General features: G+C 37.7%; 1 protein-coding gene across 18 annotated transcripts in view; it reads left to right on the top strand.

Moving 5' to 3' along the window:
* Window positions 1-22,831, top strand: part of LOC100679361 (SNF-related serine/threonine-protein kinase) — a 738,484-nt gene that overhangs the window by 458,163 nt on the left and 257,490 nt on the right. For all 18 annotated transcript variants that reach the window (XR_004227330.2, XR_004227328.2, XR_004227331.2 and 15 more), the window contains one exon: window positions 16,470-16,716. Coding sequence is in view for 14 of the 18 variants with exons in the window: in XM_032601900.1 (XP_032457791.1) it covers window positions 16,470-16,716 (247 nt within the window). In the remaining 4 variants the exon portion in view is untranslated. The remainder of the gene's footprint in view (window positions 1-16,469; window positions 16,717-22,831) is intronic.

Below are 22,831 nucleotides of genomic sequence, written 5' to 3'. Positions count from 1 at the left end.
GCTCATGTTCCCAGTCGCCGTGCTGTTGATGGAGGAAGAAGCCCTGTTAGCTTTTTATGTCCGAGGGGCTGAGGCACGCGCGCCCCTGCCCTGCCGTGACGCCACGCACCTTGAGCTAGCTCGTGCAGTTTACGAGACTTGTGCAGCTGCGTCGAGTCCAACTGGCTCTTGATAGCTGACTACTTGATGGCCTTGCTCGACTCGAGCCCTTTCTCAAATTCGACATCCGTAATAGGTTAGGATAGCAGCTTGCTTTGATCGATCCTGTTGCACCTCTAGGCGTCGAGGCGGTCTGCACGGCTTCGTACCTCTCCATGATACGAGCGAGGCTCCCGTTATTCAGGTTCGTTGCAGTTCGGGCATAAGACTCTTCGATAATCGTGAAGTCGCGGCGCTCCTCCTAGTGAACCATCAGGATAAGCATCTGCTGGTCGGTCAGTAGGTTCTTGTGCACCTCGCAGAGCTTGCGCTTCTCGGCCAAGCCGTTGCATTAGTCGCCGGCTAGAGTCGTCGCGAGAAACTTCTGCAGGTGATGCGCGAGCCAGTAATAAGTCATCAATCAAGTATCATATGATTTTAATATAATTACTTACACGCGCTTGCTTGTTCCTACATCCATCATCCGCATTGCAACTCTTAGTATTAGCGAACTGCACACTTCAACGTTACTTCTTGAAACTTCTCGAGACTCCGCGATTACTCCTTAAGGCTGCCGGATTACTTACAGCAACTGCGCGCGAATTCTTACTGCCGATAGAGAATAATACACATTAATAGAGGGTTAAGTAAGCAACAACAAGCGCCTGGAGATCGTCTGAAGTTATGCGCCGGCCTTTCTAACCTTCGCCAAAATCGGCGCATAAAATCATTATTTTCTCGAAAACGGTGGATTTCTGAGACTTGGGCCCATGGGGACTTTTGTTCACGGAACCGATAGCTACAACTTGGTTATATTTATGTCTAAATTTACCGGGACCCAATTTCCCTATCATTTTCTCCGGGGTCTTTTGTGCTCAGTGTTACGCACCCCCTCGATATCGTACAACTTATGTCTCTATCATTTTTTTTTATTCTGGCGTTACCAGAGGAATTAAGCAGATGGCTCTTGTTGAACTGGCTGCATGCGCTACCCAAAACAAAAATACTATTCTAAACATAAAATTTCCCGCTCTTTCCATTCCCGCAAAAAAGATAGGGTTCCTATTAAAAAATCAAAGTTTACCTTAAAATGATTTTGAAAATCGAACTCAAGGTCAAATCCAAGGTCACCATCAGACTCCCCCCTCGATATCCTAAAACTTTTATCTCTACCATTTTTTCGATTAGGGCTGTCCCTCACGAGTTATCACCGGTGCCCGTTTAAATTGGGTCATCCTGTATATTCACCCATCGTTGAATGGTTGTGAAATCTTCAGATATTGTCAAGTCTACCGCTACTGAAAAAATCACGTGATTATCATGTGATAATCACGTTTAGTTATCGAAAAATGATCGCACGATTATCACGTGATAATCACATGATTATGACCTGTTCTCATCTTGTTCTCCTCTAGATCCCTTTTTTGGAGGAATTACGAAATCGATGAAAGTGATATTTCTATACAAGTTGGAAGAGGGCAAAGAAGACTTGAAAATTCAAGTACCAATGATGATTTTTCTGACTACGAACAAGAGGATAATCAGGCCAGTGAGGAGGAGGAGGAGCAGTAGCAGATCAGCGAGGAGGATGAGGAGAGAAGAGGTACGGAAGATAATATTAATGATCAAGGAGTCGACAACGATCATTTCGATATTTTTCAACAAAATTCTCATTATATATCTAAGTATAAAATAGAAGGTTGACGTATCGTGCTAAAAATAAGATCTCTACCGGAGGATGGTTCTATAAATTCCATAGTGTGGTATGCAAAAAGAGCGCGCAAATCTCCTTACTATCAACGCAAACATTGTAATTCCTGCAAACGGGTGCGGTATACGAGAAATCAAATCGTATCAGCAGTATTATGTTGAAAAAAATATCGCTATTGTAATATACGATAGTTTATCCTTTGGAAGTGGAGTACCGCCCTTTTACGATAGAAGGCCTCTGTTAAATTTTAAATTCTTTTGACGTTATAAATCTTTTGTACGATGCGCAAAGGCGACATTTCGATACAATATTAAATTTAACAGGTGCTGCACGCAATCGTTTTTTCTGTGAGCATTGTAATAAAAGCTAGTTTTTGTGCACCAACGTGTAATCCTAATATAGATATTATAAAGTGTGTACAATGTAATAGAGAATTTAACGGACAAATATGTTTCGACCATCACAAAATAGATGGGACATACAAAAAAAAAATAATAATAATAATAAAATATGCGATGTTGTGAAAGTTTGTAATATGTGTATACAAATGCATTAATATTTATCGATGCATTATAAATGCAGTAATTCAGCTCTGTTATATTCAACCCATTGGACGTAATGTTAACGCACAGATTAATCGTAAATCTCTAAAGAAAAACTTATTTATTTTCTATGACTTTGAGATGCGTCAAGATTTTGCTTATCGCAAACATGCAGAGATAAAAATACACATTCCAAATCTATGTGTTACATGTGTACATCAGGTTTGCAATGATTGCATGGATAATGAAGTGCGGGAATACTTGTCTGTTTACAGAGGCAATGTCCATAGCTTCTGCATGGTCTATTGTGTATATAAACATTTCTTACGCAAAAAAACTATTGGTATCGTTTCAGCAGATGGATATCGACGCGCTGATAATCATTCGCAAAAGTCGATACAGTGGCTGTTACAGTGTGAACGTGAGATCGATCGGGAAATCATACATGCCAGTAGAGCACGTGAATTAATGCTTCCAAAAGGGTTTCGTGTAGATGGCTATTTACCTCCAGAAAATGATAATGCAAAATTTTTTGTCTTTGAATATCAAGGATGTTACACACTCGGTTGCCCCATTTGCTTCAATAAAAGACGAGTTAAAATAATGTCATGAAGTGAACTATGAATAAATCGTACGTGAACACTTTTCGGAAAATTCAAAAAATAAAAGCTCTGGGTTACAAAGTTCGAGAGATATGGGAATGTACTTTTGATCGAATAAGAGCAGAGAATCGCGAAATCTACGAATATGTAACACAGCATCCTCTTATGAGTCGTATAACGTTAAATCTACGCGATGCTTTTTTTTGGAAGTAGAACGAAAAATATATTTACTGAGTACGCAATCGGTAATAACGAAAAACTCAATATACAGATGTATGCTCTCTTTATCCGTACTTGTGTAAAAGAGGTCAATTTCCCGTAAGACATCCGCAAATTTTAATTAGCGAAGAGTGCAACGAATTAACATACGGAAATAACAATAATCTCAATAATATTGAAGGATTAGTTAAATGTAGTATCTTGACACCGCGCGACTTACACATTCCACTCTTGCCAATGAAAATGCACGGACGTCTTCTTTTTGCTCTTTGGCGCTCATGTTGCGAAGAAATGCAGCAGTGCGACTGAAATCACGAAGACCCAAAAATGCGCGAATTCACGGGCTTATGGGTTGCTGATAAGTTGCATAAAGCTGTTGAACTCGGTTACAGTATTACGAAAATTTATATCATTTGGCAATATGAGATGACTCGATATAATCAAATTGATGGTAGCGGCGGTCTTTTTGCCGAATAAGTAAAAACTTTTTTAAAAATTAAGCAAGAGGCTAGCGGATGGTCCTCATGTTGTACTGTACCGAAAAACAAGTTTCGATAAAAGTAGAGCATAGTATAGCTGAAGTATTTCACTCTGACAACTACACGAGTTCAAGAACAAGCTGATAGACAAATATCTGGCGGCACAAGGCATTCGACATTCATTCAACCCGCCGTATCACCCGCAGGCAAACCCTGTGGAGAGGGTAAATCAGACGGTGAAAAGAGAGATAGCGACGTACGCCGAAGGTAACCACCGTACCTGGGACGAGCACTTAAACGAGATTGCGTTCTCGTATAATACCGCAGTGCACGCGGCGACCGGAATGCCGCCCACGATGTTGAATTTCGGCAGGCAGCTGAACGCGCCCGCGTCGCTGCGGCGCGAAGAAGACCGACAGGCGCTCGAGCGAGAAGGGATCAGCGAGTGGCAGAAACAGCTCGCCCAAACTCCCGGCCTTGCACGAGCCAGCGAAAGAGTTGTCAAAAATAGCGCAGGATCGACAGGCAGCGCACTTTGACAAGCGACGCCGGCCTGCAGAATTCAAGGTCGGCGAATTAGTGTGGAAGCGATGCCATACGCTCTCGTTTGCAGCGGGAGGCGTAGCAACAAAGCTCGCACTGCCTTTCATCGGCCCGTATACCATCATCGCACAAGTCGGGTCAAATACTTTCAGATTAGAGAATGCCGAAGATAAAATAGAAGATCTAGTGGCAGCCGAAGAACTCAAGAAGTACTACGACCACAATCTACTATGATGAAACTCTACGAGGCATTTCAACAATATTAATCCATTAACGCCGAGGTGATCAGAATTTTTACTAACTTCGACGTGTTTATTTATTATGTTATCGGACCAAGAAAATAATGCAATACCTCTAATTCTACGCGAAATTTGATGCTCTTTCAGAATCTGAGCTCAAAATTTCGATTAGACACCGAGAAAAAAAGTATGGCCGATTTAAACGTGAAGAACGTGAAAATTTTCGAAAAAAAATTTTTTCGTATTTTTTTTACAATGATACCGCAAAGGTATCAACTTTTTACTATAATCAGAGGTGATCATGGCACTCAAACATTAATAGGAACTTTTTCAGAAAAATTCATCGACGCGTTTTTTAAAAATGGCGGCGAGAATGAAAAAATTTTATAAAAATCTTAATCTATTGTTTTCTTGAAAACTATAGATAATTTGTTATGTCACGAAAACGTTCAAAATCTTCTGCTTCATCGCATGCAGAGTATGAATCAGATTATTCGGATAGTGATTCCGACGAAAACATATTGATTCCGAATGCAGACAATTCAGGCTCCGATGATTCTGATTCCGATTGTGATTCGATATCTGATTCAGATTCTGAACATGAATTGACAATACCAAATATTACTTACAAAAAAGCTTGTGCTACTTATTCTGAAAACTTAGATAAACTTAAAAAAATCACGAATTCATTTGGATCGATGGCGAGAAGTCATATCCAAATACTTGTGAAGAAACAGTATTATTATCTGAAGCTGCAAAAAAGAATATACAGGCGTGCGAGCCTTTCCAATTGTTTGAAACCTTTTTTTCCGCCGTAATGAAACAATATATAATTGATTCGTCTAAAGAGAATAATTATGATCTGAAATTACAAGATCTTGACACTTTTATAGGTATAGTTATTTTCAGTTCATTCAATAAAAGAAAGTCTCACAGAGATTATTGGTCATCTGATCCATTCTTATCTAGTGAAATTGTTTCTTCTGCAATGACTCGCGATACGTTTGAAGAAATCAAGTCTAAAATAAAATATTCAAAAGCTAAAGACAAGGATCCAAAAGATAGAGGGTGGCGGGTTCGTTCGATGTTGAACTTTTCCAAAACAACCTCCTAAAGTTCGGAATATGGAAAACTTCTATGTCTATTGATGAAATGCGGCCAAGTCTTATGCAAAAACTATATTGAAACAATTTATTCGAGGGAAACCAATAAGGTTTGGTTTGAAATTTTGGGGTTTATGCACTTCAGACGGCTATCTACTGAATTTAGATCTATATTACGGTAAAAATTCCCAAACCGGAAACAAATTAGCAAAATGTGCTTTAGGTACTCGTGTAGTATTGCATTTATTAGAACCTTTTTTTCGGCAATATACTTGAAAAAAAAGCTCCACGAGGTACTTATATTGTAAAACATGATCAGAATAGTGGCATAAATTTCATCACTATTATGGATTCGAAGCCCGTTTCAATAGCTTCAACTGCTGCAGGTGTAAGTCTTCTATCAACTTCGAGAAGATATAGTTCAGAGGCTCGATCCAAAACTGATATACCTTTTCCGCAAGCTTTTCATTTGTACAACAAATTTATGGGCGGTGTTGACGTGCATGATGGGCACTGCAATAATGTACTTCCAAGTATACGTTCCAAAAAATGGACATGGGTCGTTTTTATAAGATTTATACAGGCATCCATTACAAATGCCCACGTAATTTTCAATGCTACACGTGATGGAAAGAAAAAAGTTGGAATAAAAGAGTTAACTATTTCGATTGCTAAATATTATATTCAAAAAGGTCAAACAAGTAAAACATTTCATACACGATGTAATAGGGACAAATTAAAAAAATGTCCAATAAGAACAAGGATCTATTGTAACAAATGCAATCTATATGTATGCAATAATTGTTGGGCAAAAAAGCACTGATAAAAGAAATATTAAAGTGAGAGACAAGGGGACTCACGAAAAAAAGCACCCCGAAACGTGAGAGGCAAGGGGACTCACGAAAAAAAGCACCCCAAAGGAGAAAAAGTTCTACCACGTCCACGCCGTTGTCTCTGGGTAATGCTAAGAGTAGAAAAAAAACAATGTATATGCACAGAATCAGCAAGGAAGTAGTCAAGGAATACTCTCAAATTTTTTCAAAAATTTTTTAGGTAATTTTGAAAAATTGGATTTTTTGAAATTTTTGAAAATCAAAAATTGTCTCCAAAAATACTGAAAAAATTTGAGAGTGTTCTTTCAAGAAAACGATAGATTAAGATTTCTATAAAATTTTTTCATTCTTGCCGCCATTTTGAAAAAACGCGTCGATGAATTTTTCTGAAAAAAATTCCTCTTAATGTTTGAGTGCCATGATCACCTCTGATCATAGTAAAAAGTTGATACCTTTCCGGTATCATTATGAAAAAAAAATGCGAAAAATTTTTTTTCGAAAATTTTCACGTTTTTCACGTTTAAATCGGCCATATTTTTTTTCTCGGTGTCTAATCGAAATTTTGAGCTCAAATTCTGAATCAGCATCAAATTTCGCGTAGGGATAGAGGTATTGCATTATTTTTTTCGTCCGATAACATAATAAATAAACACGTTGAAAAGTTAGTAAAAATTCTGATCACCTCGGCGTTAACGGGTTAAACTCTATTCAGCGATAATATTAAAATTAATGTTGGAGATAAGTTTGTAAACGACATCGATGAATCATTGGTCAATATAATTATTTGTGAAATTGCTGCCTTCAAATTGTTTGATATTTATAGAGATATATACAATACTATCATAAAATCATAATAATTTATCATGTTATTCTTCGTTATTACGCTTTGTACATAGGCACTTTTTACTTCAAATAAAACTGAAAAATAGACATTTTTTTCTTGTTACATCATTCAAACATCTTTTCCCCCTCCATTCTCCTTACGTATCAGTAAAAATATCATCGTAATATGGGTAGCTACTCATTCTCACGAATGTATCTCCTTGAAGCATCATCATCATTGAAAAGATGGATAAATTAAAAAACGTATGCTTTTCGGGCAATAAGAAGAAGGAGAAAAAGCCTCTCATCGAAAAAGATATAACGTCAGGATTTCAATTTAAGAAGTATTGTATACTCTACAAATACCTTCTCGTTTCCAAAACAACAAGGCTATAAGAGCTTCAAAGAATTATCTTTGAATTTATACATTTTATTATCTAAATCGGTCCTTTCAAGGACCATAATATTTTTATAAACGTAGCGCAAAGTAATAATATATACATTCCTTATCCCATACTATTTTTAGCATGTAAGATTGGCGTTTATATTAGAGATTGGTGTCATCATTGAAATCTCATCTTTATCTTCTAAACAAATTATTAAGATATGTTATCATATAAACATATTGTTAAGATATCTTATATACGAGTTATAAAGATAGTCCTTATCTTCTAAAAAAGGTATCACACGTGTCACATCCTTATCTTATAAACAAGTAATAAAGATAAAGTATCATGTTTGTTTATGTAAACATGATATCTGAATTACACGGGTATAAACATGATATCCTCATCTTAATTACCTGTTTATAACCATGATACCTTATCTTATCTTTATTACTAGTTTATATCATTTGTTGTGTCTCCCCATACCGGATTACTTACTACTATCACAATAAATTTGTATAAACATAAATGTTATAATAAATCATCGATTATTTTTCATTAATATAAATATACTTGTTTTCTATTTTATTTATACCTTTACCTTTTCCATTTCGTCTCCCATTGTATCTTCGTATTAAGTAAAAAAGTAAAAAAGTAAATATCACAAATAAAAGTATATTATTTAAATCATATTATATATTAATCAATTATATATACATTTCAAAAAATTAAAATTAATGTGCGCTTGTACAGAAGGATTTGAAAAAAAATTGCATGATTTTACCTCATAACCCCCCCCCCCTCCCTCCGTCCTCTCCTCTCTCCCCTACTACACTGGTTCTTCGTGGTGGGGGTAAGTCACATACACATATTAATCAATTATTTTTTTGTGACTTGCTGGGCGAACTACGTGCTAGGTATGGCATCGTGTAATTTGACTCTCCCTCCTCCATCACCTCGGACTATGCGGCACGAACAAACCCCCCGTGGAGGAGGTTTGTTTTGACGCGTTATAGTCTGGGGTATACTGCTGCTGATATATCAGGTGTGTATATACTGTGTTTAAATACTGTGTATCCTCTTCCTTATTTATCCCGTTCTTTTGTAAATGTATGTGTAGCATTTCGGAGACAAGTCTTTTATTTAAATTAGGTTCTCTGTCTTTTATTTAAAAATTCTCAAAATTGAAAGTGTGATTGAAATTGTTTATGTGATGGGAAACAACATTATTATTGAATTTTATATGTACGTTTTATACGGACACAACATTTGTTTGTTTGCAGACCACATTATTTTCAAGATTTTTTTTTACCTCTTATAATGATGTTCTGTATTTATAAAACAACCGTTTATATTATATGGTAGGCTAACAATATTCTGTTTTACATTGTTTGTTGGTTATTTCGGGAGTGTGTTAGATTTTATCGTAGACAATCTTTTTTGATTAAGCAGAGGTTTTCGTTATTGAGCACACTTCGAAAACAACCGGAAAATTCGGAAAGCTGATAAATCCTCAGGACAAGTGTCAAATTCTTAAACAAACCACTCACGGATATTACTGATCGATTGTGTTTATTTTAGACAAAAGCACTAAATGCTCGAATACAATTAGAACTAAATAAGTAATAGGTTTGCAAAATAGATGTATGCGTCACTAATTAACGGACTGGTGCTGTACGAAAAAGCACATGTCGAACTCGTGCAGATAGAGCCCATACAAATTTCGACCTGCCTGCTTAAGCACGTGCGAGGCTATTTAAAGCTTTCGTTCATTACAAAATTGTTTAAAAGATTAAAAACTATTGTTATCCTTAAAAATAACGAAATCGTACACATTAAAAGTGTCGATCGCTTACTACGTCACAAGGTCCTTATTGAGCATTCCGTCAGATCGACACTAACACACATTCGACTCGACATCGCAATCGTATAGCAGGTTTTCGAGTGCTATGCAATATTGTTAGAGTTTGAATTCAGACACTTGTAATTTACGAAAATGATATAATTATAGAATATCCCGGCTGAAAATAATCATATGATAATGATATGAGTGTTCATATGATAATCATATGATAATCATATGATACTTCCGACCGAATCCTCATATGAGAATCATATGATTGTCATATGATATATCGTAAATTCTCATAAAAATAAATAATTATTTTACCCCTACTTGATACTTATTAATTATCTTTCTTTGTACTGCTGATTTGTAACTTGTACGCTTTATTTATTATTAATTAATTATAATGAATTTATTTTATTAAAACACACTAATAGTAATTGAGTAATAATAAATAAAACATACAAGGGCGCGTAACTTATAATGACTATTTTATTCTACTAAAGTAATCGACAATATCAAAGATCACGATGGCTCGGTGGTAAAACGTTACTGACTCACTAAATTTTATGCACCTACATCTACAAAATTTACATTTTACGCCATATATCACAGTACAAGATGTTATTACACAGAATATAATAAATGCTAGAGTCTACTGTGAAAACCATGGGAATGACATGAGTGATGAAGTTTGCCATGAAGCACATGAAAATGATATTTCTGCAATTCCTGATCTTTCGATTCAGAGTTATACAAATTATTATAATTATGCACAAGGATATCTACATTTTTACAAAAAATACATTTGGAATATCATGTGCTGTATGTGACAGGCTGTGGTGAAACAACGATTTAAAAACAACTTCTGAAATACACAATGATATTTTGGAAAAGATCTTGACGGTAATGTATTTAGCACAGAATATCGGAACGAAGTTCCTTTTTTATTTTTAATTGCTATTCAAACATTTATGATGAGTGATTTTATAATTTTTATTTCAGCTTTACCAGACCGGTAATACGGTAAAGGTGCGCTCTACTTGTAAATCAGCGTTGGACAAAAAGAAAATACCAATATTGTCAACATATAACGGTTTTTCATATCCGACAATACCTGCTCATTTACCAAAGTTAGATATTGTTTCTCAGCGACTAATTTCACCAAGAATACCCTTCATGCAAATACGACGACTATGGCATGTCCATGGCCAATACGGTATTTATGGACAAATAATTAATGTTCCTGTTGACGTTAATACTATGGTCACTAAGTTATCTAGAAATATTGACGATGACCATTGCTTTTATGTGCATATAAAAAAAATTGATCCATAAAACTAGTTATGTTCACGTCCTTATTAACAAAAAAAAATGTTAGAGATTGGTTACAATACTTGATAACTACACCACTTTATGTTCATTACAATATAACCATCAACGAAGATTTTTTTCGTCAACCTGCTCCTGAAATCGCAATTGATGATGTCAGTGAACATATACCAATAGAAGATAACGTCACGGAGCAACAACAAACTTTGATGTACGATGAATTTAAAGAACAACAAGAAAATATGAGGTGGTTTGACGATAAATTTTTGCATATGGCACCTGGTGAAAGGCAACGACCAATTAGCATTTTATTTGATGAACATGCAGAAGAGCTTTCATTTCCTACGAATTACATTGGACAATTTCGAACTTACAAAGAGGGTATTACAGCAACTTTATTTATGCAAGCTACAAGCGAACTACGTCGTACAGATCGTCGAGGCGCAGATCCAGAACACCTTTTATACATGGCCACAAAAATAATGAGACAACGGGTCAGAGATAGTGTTTCTATTGCTTTTAAACACGTTGATTTTGACACTAATGTTACGAAAGAACAGGTACAATCTGAAGGTTTCATTCACGATTGCATTGAAACTAATCTTGCTTTCCTTCGTTGCATACCGAATTCAGCTTGGTATTGGGCTGATCGCAAAAAAGATCTTTTTGCAATGATCAGACAACGGGGAGCATCAACTACTTTTATGACATTAAGTGCAAATGAAACCGGTTGGAATGATCTCCTAAAACTTTTGTATAAATTGAAAAATAACGGAGAAAATATTTCAGATGAGTTTTTAGTAAATGCTAATTACATACAAAAAGCAAAACTTGTAAATAATGACGCTGTTACATGTGCAATTTACTTCAATAAATTAGTCAATTGTTTATTGACTGTTTTGCAAGCAAAAAAGGGAAATCCATTCGGTAAATATACAGTCGTCGATTATTTTAAAAGAATTGAATTTCAACATCGAGGCAGCCCTCAGGATCATATTCTTTTATGGCTCGATAACACACCTACAGATCTACAAAGTAACAACGAAGACGTCATTCAGATGATTGACGAACTAGTTTCCGTATCTGCTTCAGAGGCATCCGGAAATATTAAACTTCAGACTCACATGCACACTTTCACGTGCTATAAAAAAATGGACCCAAATAAAAAGGATAATTGCAGATTTGGAGCTCCATTCATGCCAACACGTAAAACAATAAGATTGATACTAATGCTACCTACTGATCCAGATTTCTCACAAGAAAATTTCAAAAAATATAAACAACATTACAAAATGCTACGATCAAATTTTGAAAATATAGACTATATAAATTTTGAATATTTCTATACAAAAAATAACATTTCTTCTGATGAATATTATTACAATGTCATTCGTGCAGGTATCAATCGACCAAAACTTTTTTACCGCCGAATGCCATCAGAAAAATGGCATAATCCATTCAACCCATTCGTTTTTCATCATCTGCAATCTAATACGGACTTTCAAATTATTCAAGATGAGTACGCTTGTGCTGCTTACGTTGTTGAGTACGTGAACAAACATAATAGAGGAATCAGTAATTTTCAACGTCAAATAATTCAGATACTGGACGAAAATTCAAAATTCCATATTGTACAAATTACGAGGAAAATGAGCGTCGACGTACTCAATTCCGTTGAGATGTCGGCACAAGAAGCTGCTTGGTTTTTGTTACGTGAACCCATGGCTAAGTCATCTATTACAGCTGCTTATATACCAACTGTTCATCCTACTGAACACGAATAAGAAAAACTCTTAAGGAATTAGAGGCTATGAATGATGATTGCATAGATGTATGGAAAGAAAACTGGTTTGACAAATATGAAAAAAGGCCCAACGACCTCGAAGACGTCACTTTAGCACAGTTCGTTGCCAATTATTATATTAATAACAAAGGGGTGTATGTTACAAGAAAAAAGCCAAAAGTTATAAGATACCGCAACTATAATATTGCTGAACAATACCATGACTATATAAGAGAAATGGTATTGTTGCATATTCTATTCAAAAGTGAAGACAATGACGTTCTTGCGGGAAATAAATTTGTTAAAATATATGAAGACAACGTTGATCTAATTATGAAACGCAGACAAGAGTTTGAATCTAATTTAGACATTGAAAAAACTATAGAAATTTGCAAACAGTTACATAGACAAGATGAACAAGCAGAAGATGACGAATTACACAATCAGGCTAACATTTTATTTGAGCTAGACCCTTATCAGCGACTAATTCATGATCAGCATTCCCATGTAAATGCTGATATTCACGATGCTGCACTCAGCAAACTTGGCGCTATTGCAAAAAAAAAGAGAGAACTTGATGGATAGACAACAATTTATTCACTAAATGAGATCTACAAACAAAGAACAAAAGGATCTATTACTTCACATTATTAATCATCTTCAGACACATAATGACTCTCCATTTCAAATATTTTTCACTGGTCCTGCAGGTTGCGGAAAAACTTTTGTCACTAAACTTATTATGGAAATTTATAATAGATATACGGATAATGATGGTTATTGCAACGCTTACATAGCATGTGCTTCTATCGGGAAAGCTGCTGTAAACATTGGTGGTACCACGGTGCACACAGCGCTAAAAATAACACTTGCTAAATTTTTAACATTATCCAATGAAAATTTACAATTATACAGAACGCTTTTCAAGTATGTCAGAGTATTGCTTATTGAAGAAGTGAGTATGATTAGTGCACAACTCTTGTCGAAAATCGATTTACGTTTGAAGCAAATTACCGGAAATCATGACACTACATTTGGCGGAATTGATGTTATATTAATTGGAGATCTGCGGCAATTACCACCAGTAAATGCCACACTAATATATAAGCCCATCCCAACACGTATGGTTGGACCTTCTCTGTGGCGTTCATTAAAATTTTATGAACTGAAACAAGTTATGAGGCAGGCTAATGTTGTATTTTCTTCCATACTCACAAAAATAGGCAACGGTGAGGTCTTACAAGATTATGAATTTTAACTTATTGAATCAAGATATTTTACAAAATCTGAAGCGGAGACATTGTGCCCAGATAGAATCCGTCTCTTTTGGAGAGTTAACGACGTCACTGCTTACAACAATTATATTTTACAACAAGCTCAGAACAAACATATCTCTACAGCTACAGATTTAATAACTGGCGCTAAAAGTGCTGAACAAGAGGCTACTTGTAGACAAAAGCTGCACATAATGTCTCTCATTGATACTGGTAGCTTACCATACATGATTACTTTCGTTATAGGTAAGCCATATCTCATTACAACAAACATTAATGTAAACGATGGCTTGGTAAATGGAGCAATTGGGAAGTTAGTACATTTCCAATTCAAAGAAGACAAGAGTATTTGTAGAGTTTGGTTGGAATTCCAAAGCTCACCGAAAATTGGACAATGTGCACGAAAGAAAGCTGCTCATTTAGTTGTACAAGAGAAACTTTCAAATGCTGCTGTACCAATTGAATTACGAACAGCTAATATTCAACTAACAAGAGATAAAAAAGTTACTAACAAACGTACGCACTTTCCTGTCATTGCCGCTTGTGCTATGACCATACACAAGTCACAAGGCGGAACGTTCGATGAAATCGTGTATCAATATGAAAAAACACACTTACGGGATATGGTTTATGTTGCATTATCACGGGTAACAACAATTGAGGGTTTATTTATTACGACAGCTGCAGATGATCCAACAAAATTTAAATTCTACCAATAAAGACAGCATAAGATAAATGACAGCAAAGTACATCAGCTTTATCTTTGATACAAGAATTTCAAAGACTGGCGTTAAACACTGGAAACAAAGGCCACCGTCATTAACAATTTGATAAGTAATAAAACAGTTGCATTATACACCCTTAATTGTCAAAGCCTACACAGCCACAAAGATGACTTATCGGATTCAATTGTTCAAAAATGCAATGCTTTATTGCTCACGGAGACGTAGTTGAACAACGAACATAGATTAGATATACCTAACTTTCGGTGCATTGTTCAATTTAAGCGAGATAAAACTCGGGCTGGTGGTGTTGCTATATACCAAAACAACGGGCGCGAGAGAGAGAGTGAGAGAGCAACAGGAGCATATGGCGCCGACACTTACATTGTCGGATTCGGCGTCCGCTGTTGCGTCGCTGTCTTCCCGCTTGGGCGATGTGCAGTCGGGTTGATGTTGATCCGGTTCTTCTCGCCCGCTTCTTCTCGCCCTTGGTCGCCCGTTGGCCCTGTAGGTCGTCACTCGGGCTGGGATGGCCCGAGGGCGCCCTGGTGCTATGCGGCTCGCTCAGCTAGCCGCTCGCCTCGTCCAGAGCGCCAGGCTCGTGCGCTCGCCGTTGAGTCCCAAAATCGAGAGAGCGTCGGCTCATCCTTCTCGCTTCGCTATCTCTCCGTGTCCCCTCTGTCGGGGCTTTCGGTGCTCTCTTTCTCTCTCTCTTTCTTTCTCTCGCTCGGCTATTATGTGTCGCGGTCGGACTAGCGTTCTCGTATCGCGCTGTCCTTCTCACTCTCGCGACTCCTAGTACCTATGCTTCGCGTGCGGCTCCTGCCGCCGTAGTACGGTGTCACCGCGCGTGTGTGTGTGTGTGTGCGTGTGTGTATGAGCGCTCGCGATGGGTGCGCCTGTGTGTGCTAGTCGCGAGTCGCTGTGACGTGCGCATATGCACTGTTACAATAGTACTGGTTTTTCAACAACTCATAATACTGTTGGAGATATATGTTCAGCAACGTACAAACTACAAAATGATGTTGAACTAGTCATGGTAGCTATCTATATCTCACCAAGTCAAAAATTTGAGGACATCATTTACTTTATCCACAGCACACTTCTACAATATACAGAAGGAGGAGTAGCACTACTTGGACGCAATACGCACAAAATTCCACTTATTTTGTCTGGAGACTTTAATATTAATTTTGCAGATGACAAATCGGAGCCGTTAAAAAAATTTCTTATAGACAAATTTAATTTAACAACGAACAACAGTCCTTCACAATCGACGACTAACTATGGCACCACCATCGATGTCGTTTTCTCTAGATTTATTGATAATATACAGTCAGAAACATATACATGTTATTTCAGTTACCACAAACTTATCGTATCCATTATTAACTGTGATAAATAAATCCATATACATTAAATTGTATTATTCTTTGTACATATTAAAAATAAGACTTTCAAAAATAAAGCGTATTCTTTCATTCAGTTTACATTTCCAAAATCACTATAAAATCAATATTTAATTAGTCAACAGCCTCGCTCTCATCGGCTGTCACTAGACAGCTCACATGTTTTTTTTTCCCGCAAATGCGGCATATGCGGGCAAAAAAAAATGAAAAACGCCCACCGGGCAAAAAAAAAAAAAAAAAAAAACGCCCGTTAAAATATTTTAAAGAAAATGGTCAATAATTCACATTAAATATACGTATATGTGTGTGTATATGATTATGTACGTACGTGTATGGCGTGTGTGTAAACGGGGAAATCAGTACATGCGTTACAAAAAATATGGTGTGAATATTTGCCATTAATGATTTTTTTACTTTTATAAAATTATTGTTATTATAAATTATGCATACTTCTTTTTATATTAAACTTATTTTTCATTTTTCTAGGTCGCACGAACATATTTTCGACAGATTGTTAAAGCCATTTCCTATTGTCACCGTTTACATGTAGTTCATAGAGATTTAAAACCAGAAAATGTAGTTTTCTTCGAAAAATCAGGGACGGTTAAACTTACTGATTTTGGCTTCAGTAATCGGTTTAGTCCTGGCCAAAAACTTGAAACATCTTGTGGGTCCTTGGCTTACTCCGCTCCCGAAATCCTTCTCGGTGACAGTTACGATGCTCCAGCTGTAGGTATGTATTACAAAAAATTGTTTTCTGGTATTTATATAAAGGGGATCTAGAAATTAATTGCTAAATTAAGTTACTACTTAGTATCAATGTTAGCGTTGAGATCGCGTAAGCATCTATTCATATTTCAAAACTTGTTTTAGAGAAATGATTTTTTGAGTATAACACTATTGCGCTCTGGTCTTGGTTTTTCATTATACACCCTGTTGAAAATAAATGAATTGGCATCCCGGTGGATAATCCAGGTGGGTATCCTGCTGGATTCGACATGGATATCATCGACATAATCCACCTGGATATCTATTCATTTATTTTCAACAGGGCGTTTTTTTTTAAGTTTTATGATCCAGAAAAAACAGTGTTTTTGTTCCCTCATTCCTTTTTTTGTTTATACGGAGAAAGACCAGGCATACTTACTAAAGCTTCGCCTTCTATAGGGCCGCGAACCACCCTCCCCCCCCCCGGTAGCTGCTTTTGCATTCCTACGGGAGGTCGCTTGTCTTAAGCTATTCTAACCGTCAACTAGTCTTATAAACAACCGTCATTGTTTCTTGCGCGGAGAACCATCTCCACGGACGCCGTTATCTCGTCACAATTCTGCTTGCTGTCAAGCATCGTTTCAACTACGGTCTCGGACGTGAAAGCCCCTATCGTCAGCTCTAGTACTCTACGCTTCTCAGCCCAGCGAGGGCAGTCAAAAAACGTGTGTCTCACGTCTTCCCGTTCGTCACCGCAGTACTTACATCACGGTGATGCCACCCTGTTCATCGCGAACACGTATCTCCTAAAGTATTCATGACCGGGGAGAAACTGGGTAAAGTAGAAGTTGCCCCCCCCCACTTCCTGTACTCCCACAGGCCTACATCTTTAATAAGGATCCTAGTCCACCTAGCCTTTGGACATTCGATCCACCTACTCTGCCAATTGCGCATGAACCGTGGACGTCCGGTAGGAGTACCCTATTCTAAGGGCCCCCCTTTGTTGTATCGGCATTATATTTTTCCGATGAATTAATAGAAAAAAATCAAAGGTGGGAGGATAACCCTGGTTTTAAACAATAAAAAACTCTCTGATTTTACATGAAAACTAGCGACGTCTTGGGTGCGGACCTCTTCAAGCTTTTATTGAACAGAAAATATAATATCTTTCTATATATAAAAATATTAACAGTGTAATATGAAAATCATACAATTTTTTGTTGTTATAACAATAAATTAAAAAACAGGTACGTTTGTAGTCACATGTTTACTCAGTCTGCATACATTCTACAAGATATAAAGCATGCACTGAGAGTGCGTAACGAGTATACCCGGAGATCCACGAGCTTACATATTCACTCACACAGAACAATCTGTACGCTAAATGGGAAAATCTCAAAAAAGAAGAAAAATTTACACATCTGTAGAATCAACTTTGTTCAAATATCTATTTAATTTATAATACTGTTTACTAATCAAATTAAAATCTTCTTGTTTATTAAAAGTAGTAGAGGCTAGGCTGCTACTGCGCCAGGCGACTTTCGCGCTACTGAATGCCGATGGTAACAGGGTTCTGTTGTGTCAATGAAGAGTACTGTTTTACCCACTGGATGGGGGCAGCCCGCGTCTAGCTGTACGTCGCCGAAGGGCCTTTGGACGCAGCCTGCGTCTAGCTGCGTGTGTGTGTATGTGCATGTGTGTGGGACTACGGAAAAGTGCGGAAAAGTGCGAGGGTGGAGGGGGTGATCGCTCGATGCATCGGTGGTGCATGCAGAGATTTAGATTTAGATTTAGATTTAGATTTATATGTTTTTATTGTTGTACATTATGTTGTACATATTTAAATATAGTAAAAATACAGATAAGATCAACAATTGTTGTGTAAGAAGTGATAGTGTGAAGAGTAAATGGAATGAGGTGAAATGAGATGGATGGGTGTTTATGTTTGTGTCATGTTTGCGTGTTTTCCAATTTAAAGAAGTATGATTTAGCTGTTTGTTTAAAGTGTGATATGGATAGTGTGTTGCGAAGGTGAGATGGTAGGCTATTCCAGAGGCAGGAAGCACTGATGAAAAATGAGTTCGTCAGCGTCTCCGTTCTGAAGGACGGGATGTCCAGGGGGGTCACCTCACCCCTTACAGGTCTAAGCGCGACGTGGAAATCAAAATAGGCTAATAGGTAGATAGGTACGGAGGTGTTGAACATTTTCCTTAGAAAACAGGCCATGAAGTATTTCCTACGTCCGGCAGTGGTAAGCCATTGCAACTCACGCCTATAAGGGGAGATGTGCTCGTCCCTCCTTACACCGTAGATATAACGGATCCCCGTGTTGACAAGCCCCTGCAGCCTCAAGTCAAGTTCCTGTGTCAGGTCACAGTAAGTCAGTGAACAGTAATTGATGATGGGAAATAGGAGTGCTTGCAACAAGTGTTGGCGCAACCTGAGGTTAGTGCTCTTCTTAAAGAAATAGAGACGGTACATTAAAGAGTGAGCACGTTTACAAACTTGTGTAAGCTGCTCTTTCCAAGTGAGTTTGGAGTCTAGCACCAAACCCAGATTGCGCACCGACGATTCGTAGTCGACCCGGGCTCCCCCTATATTTATATAGGTGTTAGCAGTAGTAGGTAGAGCATTTATATAGTAGGGGGAGCCCAGGACGATTGCCTTAGTCTTAATGACATTAAGTTTAAGACTATTTGATGCAGCCCAGCCCATTATCCTCTCGGCGTTAGCACTCATCCTGACAGAGCAGGAATCAAGCTCCTCGAGGTGGCATTGGCTGTAGATCTGCAGGTCATCCGCATAGATTAGATGGGTCACATCTGAATCTAGGCAAAAGCCAATATCATTGATGTACAACGCGAATAACAAGGGGCCTAAAACTGACCTCTGTGGAATACCGGTGTTTAATGGTAGAAAAGTTGAGAGCTCGTTGTTGTCACCAATGACGGCCTGTTCTCTTCCAGTGAGGTATGATGCAAGCCAGCAGATAACCTACTTGGAAAAGCCGAAAGAGGATAGCTTCCGAGTAGCTTGACGTGACACACAGTATCAAACGCCTTGCTAAAATCAAATAGAAGTAGCAGAGTGACCCTCTTCCTGTCTATCCCAAGCCTGACATCATCAGTAAGCTTAATTAAGCCAGACTGCGTGCTGTGGCCAGTGCGAAAGCCAGTTTGGAAATTGTCAAGGTAAAGTCTTGTTTCAAGATATTCAGAGATTTGCTTGTGCACCAGCCACTCTAGCGCCTTGGACAGGAAACAGAGTAGAGAGATCGGACGGTAGTCAGTTACAGCTGTTGGAGAGTTAACTTTGTTTAGTGCTCTTACGATCGATGATTTCCAGGCCGAAGGAAAGCATGCCTCGCTCAGAGACAGGTTAAAAATTTGACAAAATAAAGGAGCGAGTATTGGCAGTGCTTTGGAGATTACAACCTGTGGGATGCCATCGTTTGCCCTGGCCTGGGTGTTAAAGTGTGATACTGCAGCCGACACATCTGACTCCGTGATAGCCCTGAAGATGAAGTGTTCAGGGAGGTCCAGACTCTCCAGGGTTCGCAGATACTCCTCAACAGATGGAGCTTAAGGGTCATTTGAGATGGAGGTAAAGTGTTTGTTGAGAGCATCTGAAGAGAACCGAGTAGGTGAAGGAGATTTAGAGGTAGTAATACCAAGATTTTCAAGCTCTTTCCAGATCTCTGCAACGTCGGTCAAGGTAGACAAGCGTGAATAGTAGTAATTCAGCCTGGCTTCCTCAACCTGTTTATGAGCGTTGTCCCTTGCAATTCTATAGAAGTATAAATCCCAAGGTAAACGACTTCTGCGAAAGCGGCTGTAGAGTCTGTTCCTTTCAGTTAAAAGGTCACGAAGAGCCGCGATAAACCACGGGTGACGTTTACGTCCAGGTGTCACAGTCTTTAATGGGGCAAAATGATTTATGGCGTTCGTGATGTGAGCGTTAAGAATGATAATGCATTCGTCAAGTGATGGCGTGGTGAAGGATGACCAGTCACATGCGCTAAGGAAGTCCCTTAGCTTCTCAGCACAGATTCCTTTGTAGTTTCTGTAAGAGTATGTAGCAGGTACGTGGCGTGGAATCTGTACGTCGAGTGTGGCTGTGATAAGGTCATGTCCGTTGATGAAAGGAGTGTCTGTCTTCCAGTATGAGAGCAGGCGATCCTGCTCATCAATTAAGCATAGTTCAAGCCAGGTGTCAGATTCCTGTCTATGATGGGTTGCCCCATATGGCACAGAAGTGAGGGAGTTCTCATCTATGAAGGCCCTGATGAAATTGGCGTCTTCAGATGAAGAAAGCTGATTGGCATTAAAGTCACCCATGATGACCTTCGGGGAGTAGTTGTGCATAAGTGTTGTTAGTTGTTCAATGAAATTAGATCGCTGGATAAAGGGTGAGTGAGGGGGCGATACACAACCCCCACGAAGATGGGCGATACTCCCTTAGCTGTGATTTCACAAAAAAGATACTCCAGCTTACCTGGCTTGTCTGACCATTCGCCGTCAGATGACGAGATAACGCTAGCCGTCAATGAAAGATGAATGTAGTGGGCCACACCTCCACCGTTCCTTTTTCTGTCTCGTCTGTGCAAAGTGTAACCATCCAGTGAAGGGATGGATGATATCTTGTCACTTAGCCAGGTCTCAGAGAGAGAGAGAGAGAGAGAGAGAGAGAGAGAGGGGGAGGGGAGAGAGAGAGAGAGATGGGATTTTGTGTTAGTAGAAATCGCAATTTTTAATTCGTACATTTTTATTGATTTATAAAAAAACCTTATTTATTGAATGAGTACAAAAAATATTGTATACAAACTAAAAGACACACAAATAAGTTTTAATTATTATAGTTTTATAAGTAAAACACATCTAAAAACTAAATGCATCAATCGATCCATTGTTAATATAATAGGAATATAAATTTTCTCCATACAAATTTAACTTAATAGTACACTAAATACATAGTAACTTAAAGCTATTAAAAGCAAATATAAGGGGAGCTAGGACTTGCACACACTCATCCATTGCGCTCGCAATAAGAAATATGAATTGCGTTGATAATACATATATGGTAAGATGACTAAATTCTTAAAAAATTATCCTATACAAATAACATGAAAAGTCATAATTATTAATAAAAAATACATTTATCACTTATAAATAATCTAATTCATATTGAAAAATCCTTAATGCTAAATATGAATGTACTAGTAGATTTTTTAGCTTAAACAAACTCTATTAAATTATTACCAAGATGTTTTAAATAAACGTCACGGCTCTTCATCTCTTCCTCCAGCTCCTCAAGCACAGTCTCATCTTCCACCAGCAACTTGCTGACTCATGTTGGTAGAAATATATCCAAGCTGCTCTCCAGCTTCGTAACCATTTTTATGCCGAATCTTGTCTTGATCTTCTTGATCTTCAAAATCGGACAGCTTCCTTGTAGGCAAGTATGCTGGCGATGTAGCGACTGCATTGATTGATTCCATGCTGTAAATAAAAATAATGTATTTATATATACAATTATAACAAATATTAATTTTTAAAAAATCTCTCTCTTTCAATATTTATCGTAAACTTAGTAGCACTACTCTCATTCAGTAATCTTACACACACACACACACACACACACACACATTATACTTACATGTTAATTTATTCACTGAGTGATGAACAATCAGATGAGTAATTTGAAGAATAATCAGATGAGTAATTCGCATACATCGACAGTCTAAACCGTGTATCCTGCCTCACCGACCACAGCCAAGTTTTTACTGCGTTAACGTTTTGCACCGCACAGTTTTTCTTCCAGCCAGGAAGGTGATGAGTGCGTACGACAGGGATTCTAAATCCAGGTGTATGTAGAGATGGACAACCAAGACTTTCTAGATTTTCAATATATGGAAAGTAGGGCTGCAACCAATGTACTTTTTGCTCACCCTTTACCCATATAACGACGTTTCTTGTTAGTGAGCCAATTTGTCATACGGGACATTACAGTCATTCCAGCTTAATCCATTAAATGAATATTTTAACTGTAGATTAGTAATCTTTACAGTATTAGACAAGTCATTCCAGGAGTGTGGTGGTTGGAAAAGTATGAGTTGTGGCACTGCACACAGTTCGTTAGGA

This window comes from Nasonia vitripennis (assembly GCF_009193385.2).
Source record: "Nasonia vitripennis strain AsymCx chromosome 4 unlocalized genomic scaffold, Nvit_psr_1.1 chr4_random0003, whole genome shotgun sequence".
Classification (NCBI taxonomy): Eukaryota; Metazoa; Arthropoda; class Insecta; order Hymenoptera; family Pteromalidae; genus Nasonia; species Nasonia vitripennis.
This window is presented reverse-complemented; position numbering and strand designations above follow the sequence as displayed.